Source organism: Crocodylus siamensis, chromosome 1, assembly GCF_052110815.1.
Source record: "Crocodylus siamensis isolate JL-2025a chromosome 1, ASM5211081v1, whole genome shotgun sequence".
NCBI classification, from domain to species: Eukaryota; Metazoa; Chordata; order Crocodylia; family Crocodylidae; genus Crocodylus; species Crocodylus siamensis.
The window spans coordinates 273,075,801-273,093,987 of record NC_143395.1 but is presented as its reverse complement, the minus strand read 5'-3'; the positions used below and the strand labels follow the sequence as shown (position 1 = coordinate 273,093,987).

Below are 18,187 nucleotides of genomic sequence, written 5' to 3'. Positions count from 1 at the left end.
GAAATGCAACCTGTTTAAATTTGCTGATGCTACCAAAGTTTGGGGTGAGGTGAGCATGCTAGTAGGGAGGGAAAGACTGCAGCAAGACCTGGATAGGTTACAGGGGTGGGCTAGCAAAAACAGGATGCGCTTCAATACTGACAAGTGCAAGGTGCTGCACTTGGGCAGTAGTAGCCAGCAGCACACTTATAAGCACTTCTTGAGAGCACGGAGGCAGAAAAGGAATCTTGGAGTCATTACTGACTCCAAGATGAACATGGGCCGACAATGCGAGGTCATGGTTGGCAGGGCTAACCGGACCTTGTCGTGCATCCACAGATGCATCTCTAACAGGGGCAAGGAGGTGATCCTCCCCCTCTATGCAACACTGGTCAGGCCACAGCTGGAATACTGTGTCCAGCTCTGTGTGCCCCATTTCAGGAGGGATGTGGACAACATTGAGAGGGTCCAGAGGAGGGCCACCCACATAATCCGGGGACTATAGGACAGACCCTGCAATGAGAGACTGCGGGACCTGAACCTGTTCAGCCTTCACAAGAGAAGGCTGAGGGGGGACCTGGTGACTATCTATAAACTCACTAGGGGTGACCAGAAGGTTTGGGAGAGACCTTGTTTCCCCTAGCGCCCCCTGGCATAACAAGGAATAACAGCCACAAGTTGTTGGAGAGTGGGTTTAGATTAGATATCCATAAGAACTACTTCACAGTTAGGATGGCTAGGATCTGGAACCAACTTCCAAGGGAGGTGGTGCTGGCTCATACCCTGGGGGTCTTTAAGAGGAGGCTTGATGCCTACCTAGCTGAGATCATTTGAGCCCAGTTTTTTCTCCTGCCCAGGCAGGGGGCCGGACTTGAAGATCTACAAGGCCCCTTCCGTCCTTATGAGAGGTCTGGCTCAGTCTTCAGGCTAGCTCTGACATAAAAGCATGAAATGCAGTTTTTAGTTCTTTTGAGAAGTTTTAGATGCCAATTCAAGCAATAACTGAAATATTATATAAATGTAGAATTGTAATGTTTTCCTGGCCTTAGTTTTTTTTACTGAGGAAAAAGTGTTCAAATTATAAATCATTTGACTAAATACTTGTAGTTTTTTGAAAATTTACAAACTATATGATGTACTTCACCAATGCAGCATAGGAAGAGCCAGCAGCAAGTCCTATACTACAGTAATCAACTGCAGTATAACTGCAGTTAAACATTATGAAATAGTTTGGCAACCTTTAATTGGAAAGCTAAACCTGATATTGCCATTGCATATAACAGGTCTTTGGAAATAAGCAAGGAGAAAGCCTAGAGAAGAGTCTTTCCTTTGTCCCATGAAACTTGTTTTAGGTTTAATAGAGTTAAAAACTTTTCAGGAAAATTTAAGCAGCTTCAAAAAGCCTAGCTATATATAAGTAAAGCAATGCACGTTATTTCCCCTCCCAAATTTAACGTCCAAATGTAGGTGTTCCCAATACCTCAAATTTACATTGTGACAAGAAAGGCTGATAAGAAAAGATAAATACTGCACCAGTAATCACTGATTTATGAACTTAATGTCTAATACAGTGCTCATGTGCACAGCTAGAAAACAAAAAACGTATACCTTTGTGTGGCGGTGAGGTGCCCCCACAGGCTCCCGAAGGGGAGGGGGCAGTCTCTGTGGGCCCCAAGATGCACAAACAGCCCCCCTGCTGAGGAAACATCTCTAGGAACGCAGATGGAGTCGGAGTCGGAGCCGGAGCAGGAGCCGCAGCTGCAGCCGCGCAAGCTGGCATTACACTGGCTGTTTAATCAGCTGTTCCCTGGATGGGGAAAAGCTGAACCAATCACGGCGGCTGTTCTGGCCACCACAGGAAGATTTAAAAGCCTCACTGGGACCCGAGAGGAGGGGAGTGAGGTAGCACGTCAGCGTGGAGCATGCCAGACACGCTGAGGCTCTTGCTCCGGCAAGCAGAAATAGTGCAGCTGGTTTGGAGCCAGCATCCTGAGCAAGAGGAAGTTGAGCCCCTGTAGAAAGCTGGGAGGGAGGAGGGAATCCCACACCCCTCTTCTCTCCAGTAGGTTTTTTTTTTTTTAAGTAAAAGAACAAATTAGAGGCATCTGTCCAGAGGAGTCAAAGAGGATGCCAGTTTACCTAAGCCTAGCCCGTCAGTGTCCAAGGCGGAGACACTAGCTGTTGGGGTCAGCCAGGACAATCCCACTAGGACCCACACTGACACTGATTCCCCCCGGTGAAGGGGGTCAACTGAACACAATCAAACCATGCAGGTGGCACCCATCCAGTTTGCAAGAATACGGGGTGTAGGGGAGGCAGAGCCCCAAGGAATATCGCACCCAGACAGTGAGTACTACCGTCCCTGGAGTCCACCAGGAAGAGGATCTCCGCTGAACACCTCCCTTTCATTCAATAACACCAAGTCGTGGCAGGCGAGTTGAGGGACGGGCCCCCGCGTCAGACAGATAGTACGTCACTCGATGTAGACCCCACCTAAGCAGCCTTTTGTATCACACTTTGACTACTACTTCACTGGATTCACTGTAAATACTATCCTAAATCTGCATCAACATCTACAAAGGACCAGTAAACCAAGCACACTCTGTACAAGTGCCTACTTAAAGGTTCCAAGCTCTTACAGGAAAAGAAAACAGAGTCCAAAAATATTAAAAACATATACATGAAAATTAAGCCATGGCGAGGCATAAAGATTTTACAACCACTTGTTTGGATATGGCTACTGAACTCATTTGTGGCTTCCCTATCTGTGAATAACAAATCTATCCCAAACCTATCTGTGCTTGCAAAGTTTAAGCCACCCCCACATTGGGCTCTGGACAGAAATAAATACCACATGGCAGAGAAAATATCACACACCTATGAGGTAGAGAGGAAACTCTGTTTTGGAGAATAGATTTGTGGTGAGATATTTTTGCTTTTAGACCACAGGGCTGTAAATAGCAACTGGAGAAGAGGGAAAGAGGGTGCATGAATATTTTTTTTAAGTGATTCACAGCCACACTCTACAGACATATGTATTCTCTACTTTGTAATATAACACACTAAAATAAAAAACTATAAAAAGCAGCGATATCAAGATATTTTTTTCATGAGATGACAATTCAAGCCAACAAGTACAATACACAAAATATGCACAAAGACACAAGAACAGTTTCACTTTGTACTCACTCTTACAAAGTTGTCAGGGAACAAACCTCTTCTGCCTTTGAGCTGTCCTTCCCACCAGCCTCCATCCTCCTTTCTGATATTGGTGATTATATCACCTACTGCAATTGTCAGCTCATCATCATGCTGAGCCTTGTAGTCAAATTCCACTATCGCTTCCACTGGAAGAGAAACAACCACATGTTGCAAAGTTAGAGACAGCGCTCATTTTAAGTCAAGTTAATTGAAAAGCTTTCCTGGTTCCAGAGGGGAAAAAAAGAGAAAGGAATGCTAAGGAAAAAAAGTAACCCTCAATTATAACTGCTGAACCATAGAAATAGATTCAGTTTAATTTGGAGACTCCATAAAATAGACTGCATAGAACAGTGGCATTTTGTGGATAAACACTGTAGGAGGGAAAGGAAGGAAGCCTTTCAAGAGGTCATTTGCATCAATTTGCACCTGTTTATTTGCCTTTATAATTTAATTAAACATTTTTTTTCTGCTGCTGCAGCAGTACGCACTTGGATGACAACACCACAAACTGGCCATTACTACCAAGGCAAGAGGATACCCTCCTCCCAAGGTACATCTAAAATATTTTCCTATATTTCTGCACTGTTGTGCAAAAATGTTCAGATCCATAAATATTCGAAGCCACAGCCATTTTACCCAGTTGCCAGATGCATCACTGCTATCTGAAAAAGTATCTTTACATTTTCTACACGATGCTGAATTTCTTTTCAACTCTAACCATTATTTATTCAAAAGCACAGAGCGCAGCCCAGCAATGCGTTCCTACATGCATATATTCTCAAAGGGCTTCACCAATGAGGAAAAATTCATGTTCACTGTGCATCGGAGGATGGAAAGTTTAAATACTGCTACTGCTTTAAATGTCAGCTATCAAGCACAAACATACTGCAGCCTCTCTACCAGTAATGCAACTCCTTTTCCTAAGAGAACAACCCATCCCTCCCCTAAAAGCATATGGCACAAACCCCTCCTGCTTTCTCATACATATACTGTCACTAAGCAGTGCTGCATACACTTTGGAAATGCAGAATGGCAGGAACAGGATCTTCTGGAGAATCACACACTGAAGATGAAGGGAAGACATTACCTAGCTCATCCCCTTAGTCTTTGTGGACTTGTTATCTACAACAAATGTCCTTGTGCTTTGCCTAGTCGGGTTTTAAACGTCTCAGGCAATCAAGCTTTTTACCACTTTCCTCTGGAGATAAATGTCATGATCCAACAGGTCGTTTTTTGTTTTTTTTTTAAATCAGAAAGGTAGTGGGGGATTTTTGTTTGTTTGATTTTTTATAATTTCCTTGCACAAATCCCATTTTACTTTTCTTAAATTTATTCAGTTATTCCTTACTATACTCTCTCACAACACCCACAGCAATTGTCCACCTAGTCTTTTTCTAAATATTTAGCAGTTGGTATTAAAAAGCTTAGCTATACCGAAGACAATCTGGGTAAGAGGAAGATGGCCACAACTTTCCTGCTACTAGCAAGATGTGTTGGCAGGATAAGGATGAAATGTGGCATTTTTTCCTCTGTTGCTTATCTTGCTTATTTACACAATCCCTCCTTTCCCTCCTCAAAGAGGAGACCCTCCTAGCCTCTGCCTCGTCCCTCCTCTCTTCCAGTACTATTATACCTACAAGCGTACCACCAGACAGCCACCAAAAGAAGCCTGGCTTTTCCATTTTTTTTCCTTGTACCCCTTTATTTGCAAAATATTGCTGCTTGCAGCTACTACATCCAGTGCATCTTTGTGTTCATTCCTTAGGAAGAGTGTTGACACTGACATCAACAGGGGGCAATGCCATTACTAACCAATCAGAAGCTCCACAGCCATTATTAAAATGTAGGCATGTACCCCTTGACCAAGTGCTATGAACCATGTAGGCATTCACACACCATTTGAAAACCACTGCCCTAGGACTTTGCTGCAACTTATTTAGCAATTAAGATGGAAAAAACAAATTAAGAAATACCAACATGCATCTGCTCTCTCTGCAGATACCTCTTTGGGACACACAAAACACCACAAGGTTGGCAGGGAGACAGTGTAACTGGCACAGCTAAAAATGGACATCATTATACCCCAGATCTTAAGAAGATCCCACTAGCATTCCACCTAACCTTCATACCAAATAAAGCTGATAAAAAGAACAGTTATTCCTCTCCATACCAAAAAAAGGCACACGGTCACTACGCAAAATAAACATTTCTTGAGCAATACTAACAGACACATCAATCGGACATATCTAGAAGAACATACAGGAAACCCTCGCTATTCACAGATTCGAATATTTGTGGTGTACTGCGCCAACTGGGTGGGTCAGGGCGAGTGCCACTGCCGCTCCCTCTGGCGCTGCACCAAGCTCCTGCCTCTGCAGTTAAGCCAGACATGGAGCGCTGCACAGGGCGGAGGGCAGAGCCAGGGAGAGCGGAGCCCAGAGCAGAGCCAGGCAGGTGGAAGGAGGAGCCAGGCAGGCAGAGAATGAGCACTGGGAACAGGGAGCAAGGCAGTGGCAACAACATCTTCTCCCCCGGACGCAGCTGTGGTCAGTCCTCAGGCACTGCAGGGGAGCCCCGTGCTTCCAGCCTCTCATGGGGGGGTGGGAGGCGGGGGGAAGCAGAGGGCGGCTGTGGGGTCTGACAAGGTTCTGATATTCAGATATCTTCAGAACGGATCCCCAAGGAATGGCAAGGGTCTCCTGTACTGGCTTCTGCCCAAAAGGCTGTATTCCAAACTCAGAAGCACAACTGAAGGACACTGAACATCTCAAATACTTGAATAACCTGAAAACCTTTCATCAACACATGAAGCAGTTGCAAATACATCAGATGATGACCAAATTCCAGCTCAACCATTGCCAAGGCTCATTTAAAAATGAAATATTACCATGACAAGTTCAAAATATTCACACATGGGTTTATCGCCATCTTGATGGATTTGGAGATGGAAGAAACAACTTTAGAGCCATAACTGCGAATGGTAAATGTGCCAAATGAAGAATATTCACTCTCTCTCATCTGTTAAATCAACATTTGTCTTTTGGCTTCCATCTTTGGCTTAGTGATGAGGCCACAGAAGATAAGAATGCAACTACAGTAGCTTTCCAGGAGAACTGAGAGAATTAATTTATCAGGGCTGGGCCCTCTTCTGGAACCAGGGCAGAAACTTCTCTGCGAGTTTCTTATTCTTTTGTTGGAAGCAAAAACATAAAAAAACAAATCCTACACAAACCTTGCCTCCCCAACTCCACACAGAGCTGAAGACTTTGAAGTGGTCCACTGGCTATAATATAAAAAATAAAAAAATCTTTAGTCTGTGGAAGATGAAGACAAATTCCATCTATTGCAAGTTTTCTTTCATAAATAGAAAAAAAATTCTTTGCATCTAAGCAGTCTGAGCAAGCCTCCTTATTTGAAATAAATATATATAAAAAAAAGGAGGGACTAACAAAGTGCTTCCAAATTATTAACAAGAGACCTCAAAATATGTCCCTATAATTCAAAAATATACATCTCCTTTTAGGGTGGGCTATTTGGTTGGAAATTATATGCAGAAGACAGTCCTACTGAGATCACTGGCACGCAGGCAACGGCACATTAAGCAGGGTTTAAGCACCAAGGTACCCCACTCCTGGTAATCTCAAATGAAGATTTTAAACCCCTGGGAAATTACTCGAGTCTCCAGGTGTTGTGTGTGCTCTCCTGGGTGGAATGGAAGCCAATATGTGAAATGCAAATGTGTGGCAGTGAGGATCAGAGGGAATGGGAGACAATAGCTATGAGACAGGTAGGTAGAGGGGAAAGCGGGAATGTTTAGCTGGTGACAGACTATAGCTGGTAAAATACCAGGAGGGCACACAAAACACCACCAGACTCTCCTTATGCCTGAGAAGGGTGTTTGTGCCTGAAAGCTTGCAATGAACAATTTTTCCAACTATTTAGCAGGCCTGTACAAAGCGGCTAGTATTTGCTTCGGATTCAGTTGATTCGGGGGACAGTGACTCGATTCGCTGATTCAAATCATGGTCCTGAATTGATTCAGCTGAATCTGATTTGGAGATTCGGCTGCTGTCAAATCTTTGAATCACACAGGCCCATCCGCCACCTGCTCTCCCAGCCGGGCAATGGCTGCCCCATCCGCCCCAGCTCCTGGCTCTTTGAAAAAAAAAAAAGCCCCAACTCAAAAGGTGTTACTGGGCAGGGGAGAGATCCCTGCTGCCCCCCACTGCCCCACGCTGCGTGGGAGGGGGGTCTGACATGAGTCCCTTGACACCCCCTGCTGTCCTAGCCCCCTCCCCACGGCTGCCTTGCCTCCCCCAGCTCCAGCCCTTTAAGGGGAAAAAAACCCCCCAAACCCCGAACTCACCTGTTCCTGCCTAGCAGGGGGCAATCCCTGCTGCCCACCACTGCCCCGTACCACATGATGGCTTTGCATGAGTCCCCACAAAGCCTTGAGGCTGCTGAGGAGCTGTTGAGTCCAGTGTTTTTTTCTGGGGGGGGTTCTTAAAGGGATGGAGCTGGGGCAGGCATGGCAGCCATGGGAGGGCTGGGAGAGGGGATGGGGGGCTCGTGTAGAGCACCCCCCCACAGCATGGGGAGGTGGGATGCAGTGGGGATCACCCCTCCACCCAGCTGCACCTGGTAAGTCAGGGCTTTTTTTTAAATCACCGAAAGCTGGGCCAGGTGGGGCACCCAGGTGTGGGGGAGCAGGCGGAGGTCGGGGGGCTGGGGTAGCAGGCAGGAGATGGGGCCTGGCGGGGGTTCCCCCATGGTATCCTCCCCTCTCCTCCAGCCCCCTCTCCTCTACCCCCTGCTTAATAGCTCTGAGTCCAGCTCCAGCTCCCTGCTGCAGTGGGCAGGGACTGCCTGAATTAGCAAAGCTCTCTGAATCTTTCCTAACGATTCAGAGAGTTTCAAATCTATTCAGACATTTTAATTGGTCCCCTGATTCAATTCAGATTTGGAGATTCAGCCATTGAATCAGGACGAGTCTCCTCCAAATTGAATCAGCACCCAAAGCTTCACACAGCCCTACTATTTAGCTGGTCTAATAAAAGTTATCACATTTACCCAAAGACCCTTGCCTGCCTATGTCCTTAGACCAACATGGCTACAACCAGCAACACTAAAGCATGGAAGTTATCTGCTAGTGTGCACAGAGCTTTCAAAAGGATCAGGGTACACCTGGCAATTCTTGAGGTCCATTCTCTGTATTCTCTCTGGCAAATCCGTGGGCTGCATCTGGAGCACAATGGTGTACAGGGCTGGAAGTTCGTGGTGGCACTGTTAATTGTGTTGTCTTCTCCCACCACATTTCCAGCCCTATGAGAAGCTGCAGGACAGATGGTGTAGTTCTGTGCTCCAGATTAGGCCTGTGGGGTTTTCCATTGGTCCAGAAATTTGGTGGTAGGATAAGCAGTGGCAGAGTACCTATCATGCCACTGCTCACCAAACCACCAAACTTACAGACCCCTGGGGAGCCCCACAGGCCAAATGATGTGACTCCCCAGTCTGTATCTTGCTCTGTATAATTGTGAACAGCAACAGTAAGACTGAGCATAATGCTGTTAATTTGACTCAGCAACTGCCTGGGTAAACTGGAAGCACAGGAGGTATTCACCTGCAGTTTGAAAAAATTCCCCTGCATCATTTCAAAATTAGATATATACATCTGTGAAGCTGTAGAATTAATTTTTCAGCTGGAAGTTAAATTAAATAAAGATGTAGGGCTCAAACTCCTCCTCTCCTTCCTAGGAAACTTCCCACTCACTGATGTTAACTGGAATTATTTTAAAGACCATCCTACAAATTAGGAAAATCCAGCAGTTATTTTTAAACTTAATGGAGGTGCAAGTTAACAGAGGTGAAGAAAATAGCTGCTAGCACAGTAAGGGACAGATTAATATAGAAACTAGATAGGTTTGTACATTGAACAAAAAAAACTAAACAATCTGTGGAGAGCGGCAATAATAACCAAAAATAATGCAACAAAAATACACGTTAGAGCCACTCGGGTCCTTGTGTATCAAAAAATACTAATGCTGGCAGAACATACAAAAGCCTCCGAATGATTCAAAGTATAGGTCTGGGGAGTTGCAGCAATTAAATCAAACTCATTTTTAAATGCACACTAAACGATTCACACCTCCACATCTCAAAACATGTTTTGAAAAATCCATTCTGCCAGCCCATCATAATCATTTTTCTGTTTCCATGTGAACTCACTGTTAGGGACCTACCTAATTCATGGAGCCTGTCTCTGAATGTCAGTCCCAGTGCATTTTTGTGGTGGTCCGCAGCCAACCACCCTCCCCCCATGCCTCCGATTAGCTGAGGGGCCCCAGAAGTCCTTGCCCCCCTTCCCCCCCAGAAATTGACAGATGGCCACCTTCCAATCTCCAGCAAGGGGCAAGACTCCGGGGCCTCTTGGCCAGAGGTGTGTTTAGGGCACTGTACTCTGCCACAAAAATTCCCCTCCCCGCCGTGTTTCACAATGCCAGGGCTTCTTGCCTCTGTTTGCAGCTCCCCTGCCCCCTTCCCATTCCGGCTTTTTTGTAGTCACTGCAGTTTTTCCTTGGGACCGGGCTTTTTCAAGGGGGGTCCTACAAAATTTGCAGTTTCCACAAAAAAAATCGCAAAACTGAATTGGCAAATTTGGAAAACTGTGACATTTCTCTACTTATTGTACATGGAAGACAGGAAGATGAAACATTGGGTTCAGTTAGGTTCACTGTTGACTGTGGGTGTCAAAGTTCTACCACACATTTCCCAGAACATCAATACTTCATCCCTATGCTGCTATGCTAATCCTCTCTGAAACAGAGCTAGATGAGCATGCTGTTACAGAGTGGTTCATGATATGAAAAAATGTCCCACAGATAATGAGACTAAACTAAATTCACCTGTAAGTGAAGGAAAACACATTTTCAGTCTAGCTCTGCCAAGGTACAGGGGGCGTGTATTAATGGCTTGAACTGGATTCAGCTGAGGTTATTAGAAGAAACCACTAACATCAGCGGGTACAGGATATGGCCCTGTCTCACAGCTTCACTTAACTCCATAGGATACCCAAATCAGCCCCACTTTGCAAGTTACAACCACCTGTTTTTCTCTCCAAGACAATGCATTTTCATTTTAAGAAGATAAGGAGTGTCATACTGAGTCAGATCAATGATCTGTCTAGCCCAATATCCTATCTCCAACAGTGGCAGGGGTAAATGCATTAGAGACAGAGCACTGAACCAGATATATCTAGAGTGATCTATCCTCTATTCATTACCCCTCCTTGGCATCTGCCATTATTGGCTTAGCAATACCGAAAGAAACATCTCCAACTGTTCTGTTCAATACCTATTAATAGATCTATTCATATTGTCTATGGATTTGTCTAGTCTCTTTTTGAAGACAGCTATGCTATCTGCCTCTATTGCCTCCTGTGGAAATGAATTCCACAAGTTAATCATGCGTTGTGTAAAAAAAGGTACTTTCTTGTGTTGGTTTTAAACCCCTCTCCTACTGATTTTAGGATTCCTTCACCGATTTTAAAGTTAAAATCCAACATCAAAAGCAGTCTGTTATTCTGATCCAAAAACTAGATGTTCTTTTCTTGTAAACACAATTGGGTATTCATGACCTTACATTACCATCAACCCAGGCTATAAACAGAATAATTCTACAAGACAGAATTGAAACCAATCACCACCAGCCTTTCTGGAGACTGGTACAGTAAACTCATTAGTACAGTGTTAAGGACAAAAGGCTTTCTTTTCTTTTTTGTGTTTCTACCATATTACTTTGAATTTATAAACCACATTTACAGTGCCTATCCTGTAAGCCAGGAGTACTATACATACATTTAAAGACATGTTTTACTAGAGAACCAGGGATAAGGAAATAACAGTTGGTTGATTAAAAATAATAAACATCATCATCTAAAGACCTAAGGTGTTATTGTGGAACCTAAATTTCTCCAACACATATCACAATTTACACAGGCACTTGAGAAAACAGACTTTGTTGATAAATGAAAAATATTTTGTCGCTGTTATTTTTATTACTTTATCATGATTTACTGATAGTGAATGAAAATGAATTTTTTTAAAAATGACCTAATTAGAATAAAATAAAATAAACAATGTGACAACATTCACAACAGCATTGGGAATCAGACTTTATCTTATGCTAAGCAACTACTTGCATTTTACCAAGACTATCACGGGTTGCCACCATGTAGCAACAGCTCTTACTAAATTAACTTTTTAATTAAAAAACTGCCAATTTTATTCTACTGAAGTAACAATATCCACAGTTATGCAACCTTCTCTTTCAAAATGACTTCATACACCATAACTGCTGTTCCCTGAAACCAGAGACTGTACGTGTGCGGTGACTGCAAATAATCAGAGCATTAGGAGTTTCTCTATGAAAACTTCCTGTGTTTGGATTTGTGTGTCACTTATGTTTCATGTATCATGAAAAATGCACGTGCTGTAGAACTTAACCAAAAAAAAGAAAAACAGAACTCAAAACAAGAAACTAAGACTAAGAGAGACTAAGAGAGAAGCAGTTAAAACTTACATTAAAGTTGCATGATCACAGAAAAAAAAAATTTGAGTAGTACTTTCTGTTTCTGTTTTTAAGATACTAGTTATAGTTACAAACAGCACTGACTGAAAACTGGGAGCACACCTCACCATTCTGTTCTCATGTCACATTCCCTGTAAACCTCTGTAAGAGGACACTGGGACTATGACAGCATTCATATTTTGAAGTGTGTGTGTGTGTGTGTGTGTGTGTACGCACACATGTACACACACGCGTGCACACACAACTTTTTTTTTTAATCCACTGAACTGAAAAATTCAGTACTGAAAAAACACTTAAAATCAAATGCCTGCGATTACCCAGAAAAGAAATGCAAAACTCTAGGACTTCTGGTTCAGAGACAATACCTTTTATTAGACCAACAAAGAAATTGCAAAAAAATTATCTTTTTCTGCACATCTTTTGAGCACACATACCCTTCCTCAGGCTCAGAGAAAATTAAAGATGGTAAAAATAAACTTCATTTTGCACAGAGGGAGCTGAAGATGGAACTCTGTCCCTCTGGGACCATGCGAGTATCTTTGTGAGCTGCTCTTCGATGTGCAGATAAGGCAGTATTCCTTCCATTTCTCAGCTGGTCTATTAAAAGGGATCATCTCTGAACCAAGAGGTCTAGAGTTTTGCATTTCCTTTTGTCTCAGACCAACAGGGCAACCAAATACACCCCTTTGATTACCCAGGTTTTTTGACACTTCCACAGTTACAACAGAGTTGTAAATAGATCACCATTTACACGGTAGTAAGGCAATTAACAGTCTGTCAATGTTATCTCTATAAACAGAGTTTACAAGCAGTTTACAGCCTGTCAATAAAGTTTAATCTGTAATGTGAGGCAAGGTCCTAATCCAGAGGTGGTATTTTTAGTGGTGTACAGAACTTGCCCTCCCTACACACTTTTAGAGTTTACGAGCACATTTATTTTAAAACCACTGCAATGATTAACACTACACAGCAAGCTACATCAGAATTCTTACCAAGTAATTATAGCAAAGATGAATAATAATTGAATGGCAATTGGCAGCTGGGAACGGAAGTGTAGAGAAAGGGTGATCAGCTGTACCCAGAATAAAAGATCTAAGCAGTAGGCTGCCAGAAAAATAGAAGCTGAGCTTTTTGGTACGGTAGGTTTGGCTTTGTGCAGATTAAGCCAGAGCAAGAGGAAGGTTAAATGCAAGGCTAGCTGGGAATTTCCCAATAGAAAAATCAGCAGACTCCATTAAGTCACAAATTCAAGGTTCTTTGGGTAGATGAGATGATATCTTTTATTAAACCAACTAAATACCTGAAAAAATTGTTCTTTACCAGCTTTCGGGCACAAACACCCTTTTTCAAGCGTAGGGAGTCTGGTGATGTTTTGTGTGCTCTCCTGGGTAGAACAGAAGCCAATATGCAAACTGCAGGCCTGTGAAAATGCAAATGCGTGGTAGTGGGAATCAGAGGGAATGAGAAACAATAGGTATAAAACAGGTAAGCGAGGGGGGAAATGTTGAACTAGTGATAAATTGTAGCTGGTAAAATGTACAGAGGTTACTTAGGGCTATCAGGTGGCAAGTAGGTTATAATGTGCCATAAATCCAATGTCTATATTTAGTGCATGATTTTTTGTATCCAGTTGGTTGATGAAGTGAAGTTCGTAGGATCGTCTACAAAACGTGTTTTGTAAATTCTCTTTGAGGATTACAACTGAGAGACTGGAGAGAGAATGGTTGTCTTGTGAGAAGTGTGCACCCACATGTAATAGGGTATTATTGTCTTCAATAGATTTCTGGTGTGTAGGCGAAGGTGCAAAAAAACCTAATAATCAAACTATATGTCTTGCAAAATGCAGCACTTACCCGCTGCTTTGGGACCAGCCACCACTCCCCCCCGCTGGCCCAGAAGTGGCGGGGGAAGCTTGCACGTGGCTGTTGTCATCTCCATTAAGCACCCCAACCTGCTGCTCTGCGTGCGGCTGGTGCTCCAGGACCGGCCACTGCCACTCCCCCCCCACCCCTCCCCAGCTCCACAAGTGGCTGCAGTGCCAGTTTAAAAAAAAGGGCATTTTCAAATTTCTGGCACATGCTTGGTCCCAAATACACCAGATTTGTGAGGTTTTACTGTATTTTTTTCATATTTAGAGGCATAGGTGGAGGGAGAAAAAAATTGGGGGGGGCTGAATGCCCCTGTGTGCACCCCCCTTATAGGACAGTCTGCAGGGGGAGGGGAAAGGGCCATGGGGAAGAGGAAATGGGGCTGGGGCTGGGCAGGGATCAGAGCAGAGCTGAGCCTAGGATTGGGGCCGGGGCCCCCTATGCCCATCCCTTCCTTCACACCCAGAGACATTGCTCAGTGCCAGCGGCTCCTGCCAATTCGCCACTCTGCACTTGCCCTGGCCCCGCACCACCTACACTTGCTCCTCCAGGGGCAAGGCGCTGGGCAGCTGAAGGGGGCTCTGCCTGCTCCATGCCACACTGCTGGCTTTGGAAGCGACACGGCGCCATGCAAGTCCCGCTGCTGGGCGGGCCAGCAAGGCACATGGCACCACGCTGCTTTCAAAGGCAGCAGCAATGCATGGAGCAGACACAGTGCAGCTCACAGCTGTTGCCTACCCTTGCCCTGTGCAAAGATCAGAGGGCCACGTGCCCCCCAGCTGCCCGGCGCTGCACCCCTGGAGGAGCCACTGGGCTCCGATTGTTCACTGTAAATGGAGCCCTGGCTGTGCCAGGTCATGGGACAGTCAGAGCCTGGTGGCTCGTCCAGGGGCATGGGGGAGCCAAGGGAGGGAAACATGCCCTCCCCTCCCTTGGCTCCCCAGTGCAGTGGCAGGAGCTGCCTGCCCGCACCCCTGGACCAGCTGCCAGGCTCTCACTGCCCCATGATCCGGCCCAGCCCCCAGCCAGGCCGGGTCGTGGGGCAAACCCCACAGTGCAGAAGGAAGTGGGCTAGGAGCAAATGATTTGCCCCACTGCCTGCCTCTACCCCACTGCTTCCTGCACTGTAGGGGTCTCGATCACCCCACCGCCCAAGCCCAGGTAAAGAAAACAGAAATAAACTAACCTGCCTGCTCAGCCTGCTGTGATCCTGGCTGCACAGGGTATGTGTGTGTGCACACCCCTCTCCCCCTGCAGCAGCCTGCGACTCTGCTGCTCTGTGGTCCTACCTGCTGCCTGTGTTTGGGGGGGCTGAGCCCAGTTAGGGCCTGCTTCCACTACCTATGTTTAGAGGCCCCTCATAATGTGAAATTCTAACCTGTAGCTTACTTAGCTTGTGCCTAAATCTGGCACTGCTCCAACATCAGGCCATTTGGTGAACTGAATGAGATATATAACATTTCTGGAGGTGCAGCTGTAAGATCTAGGAATGGTGGTGGTTCTGTTGTGGGGTGTAGTTATGGTGGGGATGGTGGAGATGTGTTGGCCAGTTTTGCATTTCTTGTCCTGGCATGGTCGGGATTCATTGGGTATGGTTTGGGCCTTAGGGAGTTTGCTTCTGGTGATGAGGTTAGCAAGGTTCGGTGCTTGTTTCATTGGTGGTTCTGGAAAGATGTCTTTAAGAATGGCATCTTCTAGTATGTATTGCAATTGTCTGAGGATTTTCCATGTAGGTTCCAGGGAAGGGTGATGTGTCATAACTAATGATGTGCAATTCATGGGAATTTTCTGTTTGTACTGCAGCAATTCTTCACATGGTATACAGGTGGCTCTCTCAAAAGTGCAATCTATCTCTCTGGAGACCGACACAGCTACAACCAACAACCCTAAAGCATGGAAGATATCAAATTTTGCCGTTTGAAATGGAAACTTCACTACATGAACGAGAAAGAAACCAAGCTCAACAGTGATACATATTTTCTAAATCTATGCAAGAAACAAAACATCATTCCCAGAGGACTGAATATCCACAGTCCCCTGACTACTACACACCACTCTAAATATGCTTCACAACTATGCAAGACAACTTCAGAAAAACTTAGAAATCATCTCCTTCACATAACCTACTCCAAAAGAAAATCAACATATGCTACAACTTGAAAGAGATAAATCCGGCTTTCTTCCCAAATGTTACACAACATATACAAAAAGACTACAACATCCATTCAACATAAAAAGAAGAAATGGAACCAATTACTACAGAAACAACTTTCCCAGCAACTAAGCAACCACCAGAGAAACAATACCAATATCATATAACATTCCAACCTCATACCCGATGAAACTGAAGGAACCAGTCAACCCTCAAACATTATCAACCCCTCCATGCACATACTTACCAAAGCTGGAAAATCTGTCCTCTCGAAAGGCCTTAATTTCCGTCTGGAAAAATACCCTAATAAGATACTACAAATGTGGAGAGCTAGAAGATTTTTTCCGACATCTCCATCTTGAGGAATATTTCCACAACCAAAACAAATCCACTTTCAACAATGCTGCATCCTATGACAACATCAAGGAACAGATTAACACCAAAAAATCCTAAAATAGTAACCAAATTGGACACCTCACAGTGGATGAAATTCAAACCTAAGATGCTATACTGACTGCTTCAGAGAAAGAATGGACAATGAAATAATCAACAACACATGCCAACATAATAACTTCTCCCTCTCAGTGAAAAGGGCCATAGACTCTCTAAGATTCAACCACCAAATAGTAATAGACCACATAAAAGAAGCCAACAGACAACTCTCTGACCCCAACTATTACCAAAAACTAGAGGAAGGTCCAACTCCCCTTTACACCTTAAACCACCATCACATCATTTCCATCTGACTACAAGAAAAACTACAAAATGTGATCCCGCACTACCCAATCCAGGGACTTTTTATATGTTCCCTAAATTCCATAAACAACAAGGAAAACCTTGCAGACCTATAATATCCAACCATGGAACCCTAACTAAGGAAATACCAGGTTTCATCAAATCCATCTTAAAACCTCTTGTCACCCAAAGACTGAGTTTTGTCCAAGACACAGCAGACTTTCTACAAAAAGTTCAAAAATATAGACCACCTTCCCAGAAACACCCCTACCGGTGCACCTCTAGGGGTTCATTGTATCGTGCATTTTACCGGCTACATTCTATCACCAGTTCCACATTCCCCCTCCTCCCCACCACCTACCTGTCTCACACCTATTGTCTCCCATTCCCTCTGATTCCCACTGCCACACATTCGCATTTTCCCAGACCTACATTTTGTATATTGGCTTCTATTCTACCCAAAAGAGCACACAAAACACCACCACTCTCCCTATGCCTGAAGAAGGTTGTTTGTGCCTGAAAGCTTGCAAAGAACAATTTTTCCAACTATTTACAGTAAAAGCTGTGTTAACTGGCATGCCAGCTTGTAAGGTAAAAGCAAAACTGGGAGTGCCCACCATGGCACTTCTGGTTTTGCCGAGCCCCCGTGAGCCAGGGCAAAGCAGCCTGCGTTGCCAAGTCCCCACGGCCCAGAGCATACCAGCCTGCGCAGGGCCCGGCTCCCTGTCCCTCGGGGCCCATGGGAGGGGTGGTGATGGAGTGGGAGGGGCAGCAACACCCCAGACACAGCAAGAAAGGCAGCGGCCTGAACAGGCAAAGACGCCTGTTCAGGCCTCTCAGTTAACCGGCATATTTTGTTATCCAGCACCCCGCCATTCCCAATGGGTGCCAGATAACAAAGCTTTTGCTGTAGTTGTTCCAATAAAAGATATCACATCTACCCAAGGAACCCTGTCTGTCTATGCCCTTAGACCAACACATCTACAGCCAACAACCCTAAATTTTTGTGGGAAAACTTTATATTCTGTCAGGAAAATCCAAATAAAACACTTTGCTTCAGGTCAGTTCAGCATCAATTCCAGATCAAACCAAATGCTCACGTCAGAATTTCCCTGTGGAATAGAAATTTCAGATTTTACTTAGCTCGGATTAGATGATTTCCTTTGGACTGCTCCCAGTAAAAGACATTGCACCTGGAAGCAAGTATTTGTGTGGATTCAGCTCCAAGAAGGAGGAACCCTAAGGCAACAAGAAAAACTCTACTAAATAACTTAAGAAATTAAATCCATCCTATAAACTAAACTGTAGTTCCCCTGCTAATGCAAGAATTTTCAGCAAGCATTATACTTTCGTATCTGCACTTACAGAACAACAAAGGTCACAGTCCTAAAAGCTGTGTCCTTGACATGCATACACTTATGGAGGGCAGAGACTCTCATAACTATTCAAGAGTCATATGCACTGTGTTATACTGGCCCACGAAATAGTAACTCCCTTCATCAGCATGCAGTGGCAAAGAAATTAGCTGGCTTCTCAGTACAGGGCAGAAAACTGTCTGAGCATGGTTCACCATTACCACTTCCCTAGCTGCTGTCACTTCCAGTGCTCAAAAAAGCTGATGACACCTTCAAAACTTTTGCTAGAGTCAGTTATCTTTTATGATTAA

The 18,187-nt window shown here is 44.5% G+C and overlaps 1 protein-coding gene across 3 annotated transcripts in view; it reads right to left on the bottom strand.

The window, feature by feature from the left end:
* SH3KBP1 (SH3 domain containing kinase binding protein 1) overlaps positions 1-18,187 on the bottom strand; it is a 361,555-nt gene that overhangs the window by 320,783 nt on the left and 22,585 nt on the right. For 2 of the 3 annotated variants that reach the window (XM_090062600.1, XM_090062582.1), the window contains exon 2: positions 3,169-3,326. In XM_090062600.1, coding sequence (XP_089918726.1) covers positions 3,169-3,326 — 158 coding nt within the window. The remainder of the gene's footprint in view (positions 1-3,168; positions 3,327-18,187) is intronic. The other variant, XM_090062591.1, reaches the window with a different exon arrangement.